The sequence below is a fragment of the Bombina bombina genome, chromosome 3 (assembly GCF_027579735.1).
Source record: "Bombina bombina isolate aBomBom1 chromosome 3, aBomBom1.pri, whole genome shotgun sequence".
Lineage (NCBI taxonomy): Eukaryota > Metazoa > Chordata > Amphibia > Anura > Bombinatoridae > Bombina > Bombina bombina.
The window spans coordinates 1,027,717,022-1,027,734,095 of NC_069501.1; the positions used below are offsets into that span (position 1 = coordinate 1,027,717,022).

Genomic DNA, 17,074 nt, shown 5'->3' on the forward strand with positions numbered 1-17,074 from the left:
CAGAAGAACTTCCAACTATCAGTGTATTGTTGTTGTTCATTTATTGCTGCTGCGTCAGCACAGGTGTCCTTGAGCATCAGCTTAAGGTGGAGTGTTATTTTAATCTGCCTAACAACCTTAATCCTTTTCAGGCCCTTAGACATCGTAGATATACTGGGCACACAAAATTGCAACTAATCGCTGCTCTGCCTTACCGCTTGCCTAACTGCTATTTTTCCTTACAGGTTGCTCTCCTCATAATTAATTTGTATTGTGTTTAGATATATACGTATAGCTGAGCTAGAGAAATCCCTCAAGACTCACCCTTTCCGGCCTGGCTTGTCCAGGCTGGTCACCTCCACTTCCCTTTTCCCCTTCCCTTGGGTCGTATCCCTCTTCCCCGAGTCGAGAGGGAATATTGATTTCTGGTGCAGTTAGCCCCACAACATTGCTGATGGAGTAGTGTATGCTAACTACCCCTCATAGCAGCACAGGCCACAACAATTCTGTTTTGATGTAAAATATCCTTTAACTATGTAGGTAGCTCCTTGATGCCGTGACCCCAGTCAGCCTGATTTAAGCAGACCACTATAGTGCTATCACTATCCTCAATTTTGCTGAATGTCCATGCAGAGCCGAAAAATGCCCCAAACTTTCAAAAGAAAACAAAAGCCCTCTAATACACCTAAACGTACAGTGGTGGATCATTTCAGTAAACCCCTCTCTAGATCCCTAGCTGGCACAGATGAAGAACTCACAGATGTCAGTGATTCTGCTGAAACCCCTAATGAGACTGCCCTGCTCCAATCAGTGGGGCGATCCCTACGCACTGGTCAAGAGGTTAACAACAACCTTATGGATTCTATTACCACACTCTTGGCCTCTCACCACGACTCCCTCTCTAAGAAATTCGAGAAGAGCCATGCAGATCTGAAACGTGATATAGCTTCTATTGGAGAACGCACTGACACCATTGAACGTAAGCAAGAAGATTTAATGATTGACCATACCAACCTGCTTGGCTACTCTCAGTGCCTAGCTGAACAAATTTCCGATCTAGAGGTCAAGCTAGCCGACCTCGAAGACCGCACCCGACGCAATAACATCCGAGTGAAGGGTATTCCGGAGTCTGTCCTCCCTCAGGACCTAGACAAATACCTACGAGAGTTTTTCACCACTATTGTTGGCCCAGAGGAAGGTCAGGAAATGCTGATTGATAGGGCACACAGGGCACTGAGACCCAGGTCAGCAGAAGGAGATAAGCCGAGAGACGTTGTAGCGCGGCTACACTATTACACCTTTAGAGATAAACTACTCCGAGCATTAGTAGGTGGCAGAAACCTCCCAGAACAGTACTCTGACCTACAAGTCTATCAAGACCTCTCCCCACACACTCTCCAACTAAGGCGCCACTATCAGCCCTACACTAGATTGTTGAGAGACAAAGCCATAAAATATAGATGGGGATTTCCTGTTAAGCTTCACGTCACTAAGGATGGCCACCAATATACAGTATCCACTCCACAACAAGCTAGAGAACTCATGCAGAGGTGGGAATTGTTACCACCAGATCCGCCTGGAGATCATCACGACAAAGATCCCACCAGAGGACTGAGAGCCTCGGCCCCTGAGTGGCGGCCCCTTCCCCAGAGACTAAACAACACCCAGAAGAAACATCAACAGCGATCGGGCCAGACCCCATCTACCAGTAGTGCCACTGATGAGCCTCACATAACTTAAGATCCCCTTTACTAAGCTCTTCCTCCCGCACCCTGTGTAGGGAGTTACTGCACTTTCCTTTGAGAGTTTAGATATCCCCTCTAGGGGCTATCTTCCCCCTCTAAAGCCACCTTCACGACTGCTCATGGATAATTTCAGCAAAATTTTGTTTATCAGGTTTCTCTACCTTCATATTTCAATTACTACCTTAGAGTGTCAAAATGATATCATTGCTATTGATTGTGGATTGTTCCCTATTCTGATAATATATTCAAACATACTGACATTTTAGAGAGTTTGCTTTCCCTAAGCTTTGCTCTATCCGCAAGTTGACTGCCACGCATCGTAGGCGATGTGGGGCCTGGGGTGTAATTAGACGAAGCTTGACTATAATTTAGTCGTATCACCACCTAACTTCGTCCTCCCCATGCTCCCCTCGCCACGCTGAAGTGTCACCCAAGTGTTGATCTGTTGGGATACTACCCCTGCGTTGATTGTTATGTATTTACAGTTTTACCAACCGGTTCAACAGTAACGTAATTTGCTATTATTCAGGATGTCTTTACCGCCACTGTTTATGGCTTTTTCGCCATTCCCAAATGCATATTCAGAGGTCCTGAGAACTTTGTAATGTCACTATTGTTTGTTTTTCTTTTTTTGTCATTTTATGTTTCCTTTCTCTAGGAATTTTGCTCTTGTCACCTGAGGGCTGCCACACACTATGGGTGGTGGGGAATGCGGGGGGTGATCAGACGAAATTGGACTTCGATCCACCGTTTGTTACTATCTGACTTCGTCCTCCCCGCCCTCCCTTCACCACGTTATAGGGTCTTGCATGAGCTCCATTCTTATCATATTACCTTTACCAATGATTGTTATTTGTTTATAGTTTGATTGCCATGTTTAGGTATATTGAATTTCACCAATGCTCGACCTATCTTGAGTTATGTATTTACTATGCTTGAACCATCACACACTCCAAGTAATAAGATTTATTAGACACCGGTAGAAGAACCCCAATGCTAGTTTAGATCAGAAGCACGAGCCACAAATGGCTGACTGGGGTTAGGCCTCACACTTGGCCTCCCCCCCACCTTGATAGTTGTGTTTCCTTGCTATCACTAGCAAGAGCACTCATTGAGATAGTGTAATATACACATCACACTAAATCTTGACAGTCTTTTTGACACTATACATTACCCTTAAGTAGGAGAGCGAAGCTTATCTTCCTTTCAACACCTTATCTACCTCCTTCCCCACAACTACTCCCCCTCCTGCAACCTGCTTTTCCCTCCTTACCCCCCCCTCCCTTCCCCTTTACCCAAAAGAGACCTCTACTCTGCGAACCCTATGGCTCCTATCACTATAGCCACCCTGAATGTCCAGGGCTTAAATTCCCCTACTAAGCGAAGTCTCCTGTCCAATTTTTTGAATGCCCATAGATTACACATTGTTTTTCTCCAAGAGACACACTGGAATAAAGAACTTAGACCTTATCGTAACCCAGCTCACTATCCCATATGTGAAACTGCATCTTTCACGGAAAAAAAAAGAGGAGTAGCGATCCTACTTCACAGAGATGTCTGCTGTACTACGGAGTACATAGAACGCGACCCCGAAGGTAGATATCTGATTTTGATTTGTACCCTAAATGGTATCTTATATACCCTGGCTTCAATCTATACCCCAAACGTTAAGCAGATACCCTTTCTGAGAAAGTTTCTAAGGAGATTGAGTGAAGTTAGGAGAGGCCACCTGTTGATAGGAGGGGACCTGAATTTGGTTTGGGACCCCATCTTAGACAAAAAGACTCCTAAAGCTTATCCTACTGACCGCAACCTTAATACTCAATCCAATGCACTGCGCAAGCTTATGTACCAACATGGTCTCTATGACATCTGGCGCTGCCTCGCCCCAACTGACAGGGACTACACCCATCACTCTAAACCACACAACTCCTACTCCAGGATTGATTACTTGCTTTGTGACTCCTGGACGTTAGACCAATTCTGCACCCCACGTATACGACCGTGCCCATGGTCTGACCATGATTTGGTAAGTGTTGGATGCTTGGAGTTGCGCCCCCCCCGACAGTAGGCCCTCCTGGAAACTCCCAGACCACTTTCTCTCTGAAACAGAAATTCCTCAAATTATTGAGACCGTCTCAGACTTTCTAAGACTCAACGACACGGGCGACACAAGTCAGGAAATACTGTGGGCCTCATTTAAAGCCTATCTTAGGGGTCACTTTATTAAAATGAGCTCAATCCAGAAGGCTAAAAACAAACTCCCCCTTGCAAAATTATATGCTGAATTGAGGCAAACCGAATTGAGTAACAAAAATGCTCCTTTGCCTACCCTAGCTGAACAGATAGGTTCCATCAGAGAACAAATCAACAAGAGAGAGCAGCTTCGGGTCCAAGCCAATCTAGTGAGACTTAAACAGTTATATTTCTACAAAGGGAATAGAGCTGACAGGTTACTTGCCCGTAAACTTCGAGACCGTGCGGTTCAAGCTAGAATCCCCCGGATAACCACACCTGCGGGCGTAGTTCGTTCTCCAAAAGCCATAGGGAAGGCATTTGCTGCCTATTACACATCCCTATACAATTTAAAAAATGAATCCTCAAGGATTGAGGTAGACAGACTGGCTATCCAGCAGTTCCTGGCAAAATTAAACCTCCCTTCTTTGAATGTAGAATCAGTTGATGATCTACTCGCCCCGTTCGACATAGAGGAGGTAAAGGCGGCTATCCTCGCTTTGAAGCCTCATAAAGCACCTGGCCCCGATGGGTTCACGGGTCTATTCTACCGTAATCTTGTCCACCTCTTATCCCCGGTTCTACTACGCCTCTACCAGGAAGTTGCAGAAACTGGAACTTTCCTTCCCGAATACCTGGAGGCTAGCATTCTGGCCATTCCCAAAGATGGGAAAGATCCCTCGTTCTGCGAGAGCTACAGACCAATTTCGCTAATTAATGTCGACGTCAAGGTCTATGCCAAAGTCTTGGCAACTAGACTTGGAAAACATCTACCCTCACTTATCCATTTGGACCAAGTGGGATTTATCCAGGGCAGGCAAGGTACTGATAACACCCGTAGACTCCTAAATATATTTATGGAAGCAGCTGATATGGAATTGCCCCTCCTCACCCTGTCCCTGGACGCAGAAAAAGCGTTTGACAGGGTGAGGTGGGAATACATGTTCTGCACTATGGAGCGTTTTGGGCTCCCCAGAGTGTTCCAGACTGCTGTCGCAGCCCTCTACACCTGCCCGACGGCGGTGGTTAAAGGATTGGGTTTCTGTTCACCTAAATTTCCCATTAGCAACGGGACCAGGCAGGGGTGCCCCCTGTCCCCGCTTCTTTTCGCCCTAGTTATGGAGCCGCTAGCAGAGGCAATTAGGGAAAATATAGGAGTCCAAGGCCTTCAGATACATGATACCCTGCAGAAGGTAGCGCTTTTCGCCGATGACCTCACCCTCTTCTTAACAAACCCGCTAGACTCTTTGCCCCCTCTCCTTGAAATTATTGATACCTTTGGTAAAATATCAAACTACAAAATTAATGTCGCTAAAACAGAGGCCTACACGATATTTGTTGGAGAGAAGGAACAGAGACATCTTAGGAGGTCTTATTCATTTAAGTGGTCTACGATCGGTATCAAACACTTAGGGATATTTCTGTCCCATGTAAAGGACACAGTGATACAGGAGAATTATGCAACTCTACTAAAGAGATTAGACCCTAAGCTGAAGTCTAAGAAATACGAGGAAATCTCATGGATGGGCAGAATAGCTGCCCTTAAAATGATGATCCTCCCCAAATTAACCTACATCATGAGGTGCATCCCCATCCCAGTCCCAGAACGGATCTTACGCGGTTTCCAAACCTTATTCAACTCATATGTTTGGGAAGGCAAGAGACCGAGAGTAGCGGCAGCCACGTTGCAGGCCCCAGTCACCAGAGGTGGACTGGGCCTACCTAACGTTCAGCTATATCATCAGGCGGCCATGCTTACGCATGTCTCAGCGTGGGGGCCTACCTTAACTCCTACTAGGTGGAGGGAACTAGAACAAGCTTCCCTCCCGGCAAACATTGATCTTTCAGACCTACTCTGGGTCCCCCAACATTTAGCTACTCGAATACCAGTCTCAAACCAGCTTATCAAAGGTTGCCAAACAACTTGGTTCCAACTGAGACACAACCAATTGATAGCCCCGCATCCGTCCCCCATTCATCCTGTCCTGTCACTCCTACGAGAACTACCTAATGTCAAGCTAGCTCTCTGGAGAACCCATGAGATTGCCTCCTTGGGTGACTTTTACCAGAATGAAACCCTCCTCACAAACCAAGATATGATAGCCAGATTTGGCATCCCTCGTCAGCTAGACTTTGACCTCACGAGACTTAGATCTCTTATGAAGGCTTGGGGATTTCTGACTGACAAGATTAGGACCCCCACCATCTGGGAGATAAGATGGAAAACTAACCAACAACTATACAAACCCCTGACTGCTCACTACCAATCTCTTCTAGGGCTCCCTACCCTTGTAAAGACAAGGCATATGATCTCCTGGGAAACTGAATTGGGCTTGACCTTCACTCCGTTGGACTGGTCTAGGGCTATACAACTAACCAAAGCTGCTCTCCATTGTGTCACTCTATACGAACTTTACTTCAAGATCATTACCAGATGGCACCTGGTGCCGACCAAGCTTCGCACTATATACCCTAGCCACTCTCCCCTGTGTTGGAGAGAATGTGGCGAGATTGGCACACCACTACATGTGTGGTGGTCGTGTGATCGACTGAGACCGCTCTGGTCTAAGACCTCTGCGATTTGCGCAGCACTGGAGCTCCCGACACCTGATGCCCCGAGCCTAGCCCTTTTACATATAGGGATAAAAAAGATTCCGAAGTATAAGAGATATCTGTTGGTCTACCTGCTGACATCTGTAAAGATGCTGATAGCCAGAAACTGGAAGAAACAACAGCCCCCACGATGGCAAGCAGTGGTTGACCATTTGCAATACATCAAATCAATGGAAGACTATGTCTTCCGCATACACAACCAATCTGCTATCTTTAGTCAGATATGGGAACCTTGGGAAACACTCCTTAAATTGGCTACGTAGCTCCCCCCTCCCTTGGCCATTGTTGGCCTGTTCTGGCTGGGTCCCTAGTCGTCCTGCGGGATGTGCCCCGCTGTTACTGAGCTGAGATACCAATACACAAAATTTCCCCCCCCCCCTCCCACCTCTGATTCCTTCCCTTTCCCCTACCCCCCCCTTTTTCATGTGAGGTTATATAGAGTAGATCCTCGCTCTCCACCTATCATACATATTTATTATGAACACCTATTAGTTTTCGCATATGACTGTCAGACATCTTAAGTATGGCATACACTGCGATACTTTAATTAAAATATGAAACTTTAATGGTTCCTTAGAATGACCAAAACATCACAACAGATTTATTCGGCACGCATTAGGCAATATCTTTATTATGTTCATGAGTTTTATCCTAGATGCATTGTTCCTGATTGTAACTCATTCCTCCTCTACTTGACAGCGTGTAACCTCATTTCGATTTATGTCAAATGCTATTTATGTTGTTTTTTGGTTTATGTACCCTACTTATCAATAAAAACATATTTAAATAAAAAAAAAAAAAAAAAAAAAAAAAAAAAATGTACATAACACTATCTGAACTCCAAAGATGGAATCAAAATTAAAAGTAAAATGTACATAACACTATTTGCCGGGTTTGTTGTCCCCCTTCATAAACCTAAAAAGCTCCCAGATTTGCTTTGACTAACTGTGGGCATGTACTTTGTGAGCCGTGCATTCAGAAATGATACTAAGCAACAGGGATTAAAAAGTAAAGGTTGAAAGTTTCTACCAAAAAATCCGGAGCACACCAATCAACAACAGAAGCAAGTAGGGCTCAGGAATAAGGCTGGGACCAAAGCCTACGGGAATACGGCCAGAAGTGACCTTACAGTGAAAACCTGGGAGAAGAGCATCTACCTTCTGATGAATGAATACATTACCTCATATGATTGAGGTAATATCTGGTAAGGCTACCATATATATATATATATATATATATATATATATATATATATATATATATATATATATATATATATATATATATATATATATATATATATATATATATATATATATATATAATAATGTATATAGAAACTTCATTTGTGCGCTGTTATCTCTTATTGATTTTTGCTTTCATATCTATTTCAAACAGTGTAAAGGGTTCACTGAATCAATTACATGCAGCACGATTATACCTACCTACACACACCCACATCATCTTTCTTTAGGGAAGCCGTTTTATACAGTATGGACACCTAAATATTTTAGGTGGACATATAGTGACAGATCTATTTCTCTACATCAATCTCATAATACATTATTTATCTGTCTAGAATTTTTTTTGAAAGTTTTAGTGCTGGTGATATATAGATATAGATATATATAGTTATTTTTTATTTTATTTTTTATCTATCCATCCCCCAAGTGTGTATATAAAAAAAAAAACCTTGGGAGTCGACAGTCTTCATTTAGATTTCATAATAATGAGCAATGAAGGACAGTATTTTGTGTAGGACTGTGCTCCATAACCAGAATTTATTTATACTATTTTAATACTTTAACTCCAAACAAGACAGTCATTAATTTTTCCAGGTGCCTGGGAACAATTGGCGCCCTGAACAATTGGCCATGGTCCCTAAACTTTGGCGTCCTGAAGCCCATGACATGGTAAGATTTAGAGTACATTTGGCAGTTTATTACAGACTAGCAATGGAAGCAAAACCTGAACATTTGAATTAAATCAACGTATTACTTTTTAGACATTAACATAAAAACTGCACTGCATATTACACATGAAAGAACAGTGTTTAAACAGGTAGCTCTTAAAGGGACACTGAACCCAATTTTTTTCTTTCGTGATTCATAAAGACTTAGAGCATGCAATTTTAAGCCACTTTCTAATTTACTCCTATTATCAATTTTTCTTCTTTCTTTTGCCATCTTTATTTGAAAAAGAAGGCATCTAAGCTACGGAGCCAGACAATTGTTGGTTCAGTAAACTAGACAGCACTTGTTTATTGGTGGGTGAATATATCCACCAATCAGCAAGGACAACCCAGGTTGTTCACCAAAAATGGGCTGGCATCTAAACTTACATTCTTGCTTTTCAAATAATGATACCAAGAGAATGAAGAAAATGTAATAATAGTAGTAAATTAGAAAGTTGCTTAAAATTGCATGCTCTATCATAAAAGAAACATTTTGTGTTTAGTATCCCTTTAAGAAGGACACAGCCAGTCAGCCAATAACAAGTAGAAGTTTAAGTCACTAATCATTTTCTGCTTGGAAGTCTACAAGGAATATACATTAAATTACACTATAGGGCCAAACTTATGAGGACACATGACCATCACACCTGCATGAGCTTGTTGGCCATCCCACTCAAAAACCATAGGCATTAATATGTAGTTGCCTCCCCCCCTTGCGACTATAAAAGAAGCAACTCTTGTGGAAAGGCTTTACACAAGATTTGGAGTGGGTCTGTGTGAATTTGTTCCTACAAAAGGCATTTGAGGTCAGGTGCTGGAGAAAGATGTGAACGTTTTGCTTGCAACATGCGTTCCAATTCATCCAAAAGGTATTCAATGGCGTTTAGGTCAGGGCTCTGTGTAGACCACTCAAATTCCTCCACACCAAACTAGTCAAACCAGGTTTTTATGGACCTCACTTTGTGCACAAGGGACAATCATGCTGGAACAGGAAACGGCCTTCCTCAAACTATTGCCACAAATTTGGAAACATCCGATTCTCTAAAGCAGTGCTTTCCAAACTGTGTGTCGGGACACACTAGTGTGTCGGCAGCAGTGTGTAGGAGTGTCCCTGCTTCAGCACAATTTTTTTTTAGGTTTCTGACTTTCCGCCTGCCTGCTACGCATATCACATGGTTGACACATGATTGATACCTAGGGGGACACAGATCATCTTAACCTATTGGTGCAACTCAGTGGGAACTGAAACTATTCCCATTGGTGGCACATTGACTCCTGACTGCACATGTAGTCTAATTAATTGGCTTGTGACTGCATGTATAGTCAGTGAGTGGAATAGCAGTGTGTATGCAGCGCGGGCAGTAGTCAATCGGACTCACCGAGCTCTGAGGGCGGCAGCTTAAACGCTGAGCTGAAGTCAGTGGGGGTTTTTTGCAGCTAGCTCCCAGTAGTGCATTGCTGCTCCTGCTCTTGATATATGGATAGGAAGCTTAAAAATGCTTGATGAAATGTGAGTGTCTTTATCTAATATTCCACCAAATATTCAGAAACTGTGTTTATCCCATCAACCTCATACATCCCATTAAAATAGTAACTAGCTATTGGTGTTAAACTTTTTTTTAATTCTTGCACATACCTACTGTTACTTGTAAATCCATTTCATTATTATATAATTTATGTATGTGCCCATATCTCTTAAAACAAGTTAGTTTAACCTCCTTTTTGCTAGTAAAACTAAATTAATGTGTCGCGAAATGATGTAGGTCTAAAAAGTGTGTCACCAACATGAAAAGTTTGGAAAGCTCTGCTCTAAAGTATCTTTGTATCCTCCAGCATTAAAGAAACAGTGTATCCTAAATGTTTGCCCCTTCAATTTGTTCCCAATGATCCATTTTACCTGTTTGAGTGCATTAAATGGTTTACAAATAGCCCCTTTACCTTTGCATTGGCATACAAAATAGCTGCTTTTGCCTGTGGTAGCCATACCTATACTGAAAGTTTCTATACTTAAAGGGATAGTAAAGTCCAAATTAAACTTTCATGATTCAGATAGATCATGTAATTTTAAACAACTTTCTAGTTTACTTTCAGCATTAAATTTGCTTTGTTCACTTGGTATTCTTAGCTGAAAGCTAAACCTAGGTAGGCTCATATTCTAATTTCTAAGCCCTGAAGGCCGCCTCTTATCTGAATGCATTTGACAGTTTTTTTCACAGCTAGAGGGCGTTAGTTCATGTGTTTCATATAAATAGCATTGTGCTCACGCATGTGAAGTTATTTAAGAATCAGCACTAATTGCCTGAAATGCAAGTCTGTCAAAAGATAAGGAGGCAGTCAGCAGAAGTTTAGATACAAGGCAATTACAGAGGTAAAAAGTATATTTCTATAACAGTGTTGGTTATGCAAAACTGGGGAATGGTAAATAAATGGATTATCTATCTTTTTAAACAATAACATTTTTGGTGTTTACTATCCCTTTAATAATAGGCTAAACAAAAGCTGTGTAAACATAGCCAGCAGAAGAAATTACACTCCCGGGGAGAGGAGAGAAGGAATAAAATGTTAATTTTAAATAGTTTTGTACTGGGCTTTGGTATACAGAGATAATAGAAAGAAGAATGTGTGTGTACAGAAAGTGATAAAATAAAGAAATAGGATTTCAAAGAACAAAAACAGCTATTTATATAAAAAAAATAAAACCAAAAGAAGCGAAGTCTCATACATTGTATACTCTACAGCAGTGCTTGACAAATTTGTTTAAAACTTAGGAGCCAGTAACAATATTTACGAGCCAGACATATTTTTAGGAGCCAGGCAGAGGTAATTGCATATAGATATATGGAGAATAACTCAAAAAGTTAGGAGCCATGGATAAAATTCTAGGAGCCAGTGGCTCCCTGGCTACTGGGTTTGTCGAGCCCTGCTCTACAGTTGGTATAACAAGTCAATTGAAACACATTAAGGGAAAAAACATTTTACAGCACACCATCCCTTTAGGATGACTGTTCACTGGAATTAAGGAGTCTAGCCCAAACCCTGAGAAACAGCCACAGACCATTATCCACCAAACGTTATAGTAGGCACTATGCATTTCAGTAGGTAGTGTTAGCTTGGCACCCGCCACACCCAGATATTCCATTAGACTGCCAGGGAGCAAAGAGAGATTATTTAGTCCAGAGGAAGTGTTTCCACTGCTGGAAAGTCCACACCACTCCAGGCTAGGCATTGTGCACAGCTTCTAAGCCATAGAAACCCATTTCCTGAAGCTCCCGCTGCATAGTTCTTGTGCTGATGTTGCTTCCAGAGGCAGTTTTAAACTCTTCAGTGAGTGATGTAACAGACGATATGCGTACATTTAATGCAAGTAGCATGGTATGCTGCTCCTGGGACTGCTTCAGACTCCTAACTATTATGGAGCTGAAATCGGCAGGAATTGTTATCCTGTACTGTTACAAGGTGCAACGCTGCAGATGTTGAACACTCCATCAAACTGGAAGTAGTGGGAATGCAGTGGCACCGGAGTCAGCTGATACTTTAAAACTATATCTATTTCAGCATACATTAAAAAAAATACATGTATGCAAAGATACAGATATCCCCCTTCCTACGTGTATTTTTTTTAATGTATGCAGAAATAAAAATATATGTTTAAAGTATCAGTTGATTCCAGTACTGCTGCATTCAAACTGCTTCATGTTTTTAAATGTGCTAAATACTTCAGCATTCGGCAGCCCCACTCTAAGTTAGAGTGGTCTAACACTTAGTGGATGGGATCAGAATAATAGCAGATATTTCACAAACTGACTTGTAGCAAAGGTGGCATCCTATGCTAGTGCCCTGTTTAAAAGGGACATAAAAAAAAAAAATCTTTCACGATTCAGATAGATTACAAACAACTTTTTAAAATTTCAAAAGTGTGTATGTATGTGTATATATATATATATATATATATATATATATATATATATATATATATATATATATATATATATATATATATATATATATATATATATATATATATATATATATATATATATATATATTTTACACACAGACCCCCAAAAAAAAAAAGAAGTCCTCCTGATCCTACCTAGATATCATTTTCTAGATATCCTCAGGCACTTGAGCAGCACACGTGCCTCAAAAATTTGGCCTGGCTCCAAGGTTTTGCTGTCTCATTCTCTAACCACCGTATCTGCGCCTACTATCCCCAACCTGTCCTAAACACCCAAGCCTCGCCCCTTACTATACAAATTCTTACAGACCATGGCTGGAGCTCAGCAAAAGGGACGGTGCAATTGTTCAGGAGGCATCAGTCCCAGGACCAGATAACATGAAGGGAAAGTCCAGTGGGCCGCACACAGCCCCATTCTATTTTTCTTGTTTGTCCATCAAAAAAAACTGGCTCCTAAATCTTTGGGCTGGTTGCTAAACTGAGCAAATTTGTCAAGCCCTGCTTTAAAGGGTCACTAAAGTTTCAGCATTCAGATGCAATGCATGCAACTTAAAAAATGATTCCCAATATACTTCCATCATCACAATGTGAACATTCATTTTATATGCACACTTTCTGCGGCTACAGCTCCTACTGAGAATGTACAAAAGTGCACTGTATAGATGTATATGCATTTTGTGATAGTATTAAAGTAAATGTAAAGTTAATCCAATTGTCCCTCCCCCGATTCACACGACAGCCTTAAAGTGAATGTAAAGTTTCATGAATGAGTGCCCAGTTTTTAAAAATACTATTATCATTCATTAAACTTAACATTGCAGCTTTTAAAAAATAAAAAAAATAAATTACCTTTTCTTTAGGAAACCCAGACCGTGATCCTCCGGACGCAGCTCCTCTTTACTTAGCACTTCAATGACGAAACTGGCTGCTCCAATCACAGTGTGGCCTCACGAGATGGACGCTCTGGGGTGCACGCCATGATTGGAGGACGCCAGTTTTGTCATTGCTGAGGTAAGTACTGAGGAGCATGGTGGAGGATCGCGGTCTTTGTTTGCTAAAGAAAAAGGCAAGTATTTATTATTTTTTTTTAAAAAAAGCTGCAGGCACTCATTCATGAAACGTTACATGCTGTTGTGTCAATAGGGGGAGGGAAAATTGGATTAACTTTGAAATTTACAAGAAAATATTCTACTGCATTGTCTTTTTATAGCGTATTTATTACTTGTTCAATTCAACAGTATTTAGTGGTCCTTTAAATATTGCTCAACCCCAAGGGGTATAGAGTGGAATTTACTTTTAGGGAAATTAGTACATTTAAAATGTGAACACATTTTGGAAAAATGTTTCTTTGAAAAGCTAGCACTGCTTTCGGGATAAGTTACTATGCATGAGACCCATTGCATAGACTTCTGTCAGTCAAGTGAAGGTAAATTTTACTCCTGTGCATGATCTGAGTGCAACTGATGGCACAAGACGCGAAATTGCTGACACTCCGGGCATTTGCATGATCACCAAGTGTTTTTCCCATAACATGTTGCTAGCCGGGTGGCATTATGATGTAGCCAGGTGAGGGTAGTGCAATATTTTGCAACATATTAACACTTGTTTTTAAATGTTACTTAAAAAGCACAAATTATTTGCATAATTTCACAAAATAGATTTAACAATAATTTCTGCAATCAAACATTGAAAAATAGCTATGGTAAATTCTAGCATCTCAAAGAAGCTAGGATTTATCATGACTAAAAATAAAGGCAGCCTTTATTCAATTTAAAAAAAACAAAAAACTTAAATATGTACCTTAGTTTCGCCGCAGCTTCAAAACGCTAACCTAATTGCCTCTGGGCCGCCCATGGCACAGCTCAGTTTTTTTCAATGAGGTGATGTTTCCAACTCTTAGCCAATAGCCGTGCTTGCCCTTTAGCATTATGTCGTAGGCTAGCACGGCTATTGGCAAAGACGTGGAAACGTTACTTCATTTAAATAAAATTTAAAAAAAATTAGCTGTGCCATGGGCAGACAGTTAGATTAGTTCTGAAGCTGCAGAGAAATAAAAAAGGTAACTTTTCCTTTTTAAACCGATGAATGAAGGTCACCTTTATTTTTAGTGATGGTAAATCCTAGAATTTTGAAACACTAGAATTTACCATCACTTTTATATTGGCTTAAATTTTATATGGGTGGTCAGTAAAATGAGTCAGGTGGTTTTTCCATTAAACAGGTCCTAGAGAGAACAATGCCGACCACTATATAAAAAAACTGTGGGTTGCATGCATAATAAGTTGTCCCAAAAGCAGTGATAACTTTTAAAATAAATACTTTAGCAAATACACTGAAAATACTAAAATTACAAATGTTAAATGACATGAATTTTAAAATAATGTCTAAGTGTTCATTACAAAACCACCCATCAAGTTTACATGGGGAAAAAAAATGGCAAAACGTTTATCACCAAAATGGAAAATAAAGGTGAAGTTAGATGGGAGAATATATAAAACAGTGGGGGGGGGGGGTGAGAGAAATCAGGGAGCTGTTATTTTTTACCCCAGTAGAACATATTGTTATAAAATTACATTTTAGCATTAACAAAACACCTGCTTGTCTTCTAAAAAGTGTTTGTCTCTAACTTCCCACAACACAGAAAACAAAAACAAACGAGCCAATTAAATAATATATGAAGTGTATTCAGGCTGACTTTGTAAAACACAATAAAAAAATAAAACAAACAAAAGTTAGTTTGCACAACAAACCCAGCACCACTAAACTTGCATCTAACGCAGTGGTGCATTGCTTTGAATTCTTGGAAAGTATCACTCACAACACGCCCTTAATGACTGTGAAGACTAAACATTGCTATCCTTGATGGTGAATTGAAGGGCACCATTTAGTTGGATTTTTGGCTGAATAGATTAAATTGTGTCATACTGATGTTCAAAAACGAAAGCTGATGGATATTTTAGCATTAGTAGCCTCTACCTCCCTGGATCAAACAGGTTGGGGAAAGTAAGTATCACTAACTCAAAACTTACCCAGGAAAGACTGCAATGCGGTGCAGCCCCTTTTAGCAGCTAAGGTGTAGAAACTCTTATCACAGTGGTAAAACTTATCACATTGGTAGAATACTATACCTCATGCTGTAGGCGCCGGCACCCAACTCTTGCCCGATTCCAGACAAGCTGGCATCAAAGTCTTGCACTAAGCCGGACTCTATCACCTCATCGGCAAGTGGCAACTTCAATGCCCAGGCCATGGTTGGAAGTTTAAACGACTTGCACAGGAAATATTACACAGTAAACAAAGCTACCAGCCAGCGTACGAAAGCAAATCAGAGGGAACCGCAGCCCTCAGTGTGACAAATAGACAGCATGCTGAACATGCGTGGGTGCCTAGTGGTCTTAAGGGAAATATCCTTCAGTGTCCAGATATTATATACAGAGTCCTACGAGATCATGATTGGTATTAAAAGGAATCACTGACTGGGAGCTGCGTTTCCGCTTCGAGGTGAGTACTTTCCACGCATGAAGAACAGCAAGTCCACGCGTGATCAACCAATGAAACTACTGCGGAGGCGAGATTTCCGCCCTTTACAGTATCACTGTCCACCCCGGCTCCCGCAAAAGTGACAAGCAGCCGGGCGGTTCAACAAGGCAACATGGAGGAGCTAACAGTGGCCGACACGACGCAGATGGTGACGCAATAGAAGACGCGCCTACTAGGCGTCAACTAGCCAATTAAAAGTTGCACACGACAAACCTCTGGGCCAGGGGAAAAAACACGTTTGACCAATGCATTGGGGTCAGACGTGCCCAAGGAACCGGCGGTAATTGGTTGGTTTGAGGAGATGCAAGTGTGCTAGCTGCTACTGTTGATATACATAGCTTGGTGCCAACAATATAATACACCTCTATTTATATATCAACCATATGTCATAATGATTAGTAGTGAAAATGTTCCATAACTGGTTTAAAAATTAAAATACATCTTATGTGGGTAAATTAGAAGGACATGCTATTGCAAAGTATGCTGGTGTGTGATATACATAACTTTAGTTGTGTAGTATGTTTGAAATATAAATTGTTTAATGGCTTCATTATGTTATTATACTTTATAAAGCACCAACAAATTCCACAGCACTGCCCATGGGTACAAAAGATAAAAGTACAACAATGATACAATATTTTTAAGAGACAGGACAAAATGAATCAAATACTGGAGGAATTTAGGGCACTATTCCTGTGGGAATTTAAAATGATTGGAAACTTTAATGAATTAAAGCTCAGTATCAAATAATACTCTTAAAAACAGGGGCACTTTAATTCATTAAAATTTACAATGATGCTTATTTTTTAAAATACTTACATTTGAGTTATAGTAAACATAACCTCTATCCTCCGCCCTCATCTCCTTCTTTCATTAGCAGATCAATGACGAATATTGCTTCCTCCTATCGTTGCGTTGCCCCTCGAGCTGAAAGCCAAAGAGGGCACACAACGATTGGAGGAAGCCTGATTCTTCATCAATCTGCTAAAGAAAGCAGCAGATGCAGTATTTAAAAAAATAAGCATCATTGTAAACTTTAATTAATTAAAG

At 40.9% G+C, this 17,074-nt stretch overlaps 1 protein-coding gene across 1 annotated transcript in view; it reads right to left on the reverse strand.

The window, feature by feature from the left end:
- The window catches only part of TFCP2 (transcription factor CP2), a 124,342-nt gene extending 108,188 nt beyond the window's left edge, over positions 1-16,154 (reverse strand). Inside the window, exon 1 of the mRNA XM_053708222.1 lies at positions 15,613-16,154. Coding sequence (XP_053564197.1) covers positions 15,613-15,734 — 122 coding nt within the window. The 5' untranslated portion in view covers positions 15,735-16,154. The remainder of the gene's footprint in view (positions 1-15,612) is intronic.
- Between the last annotated feature and the right edge of the window lie 920 nt (positions 16,155-17,074).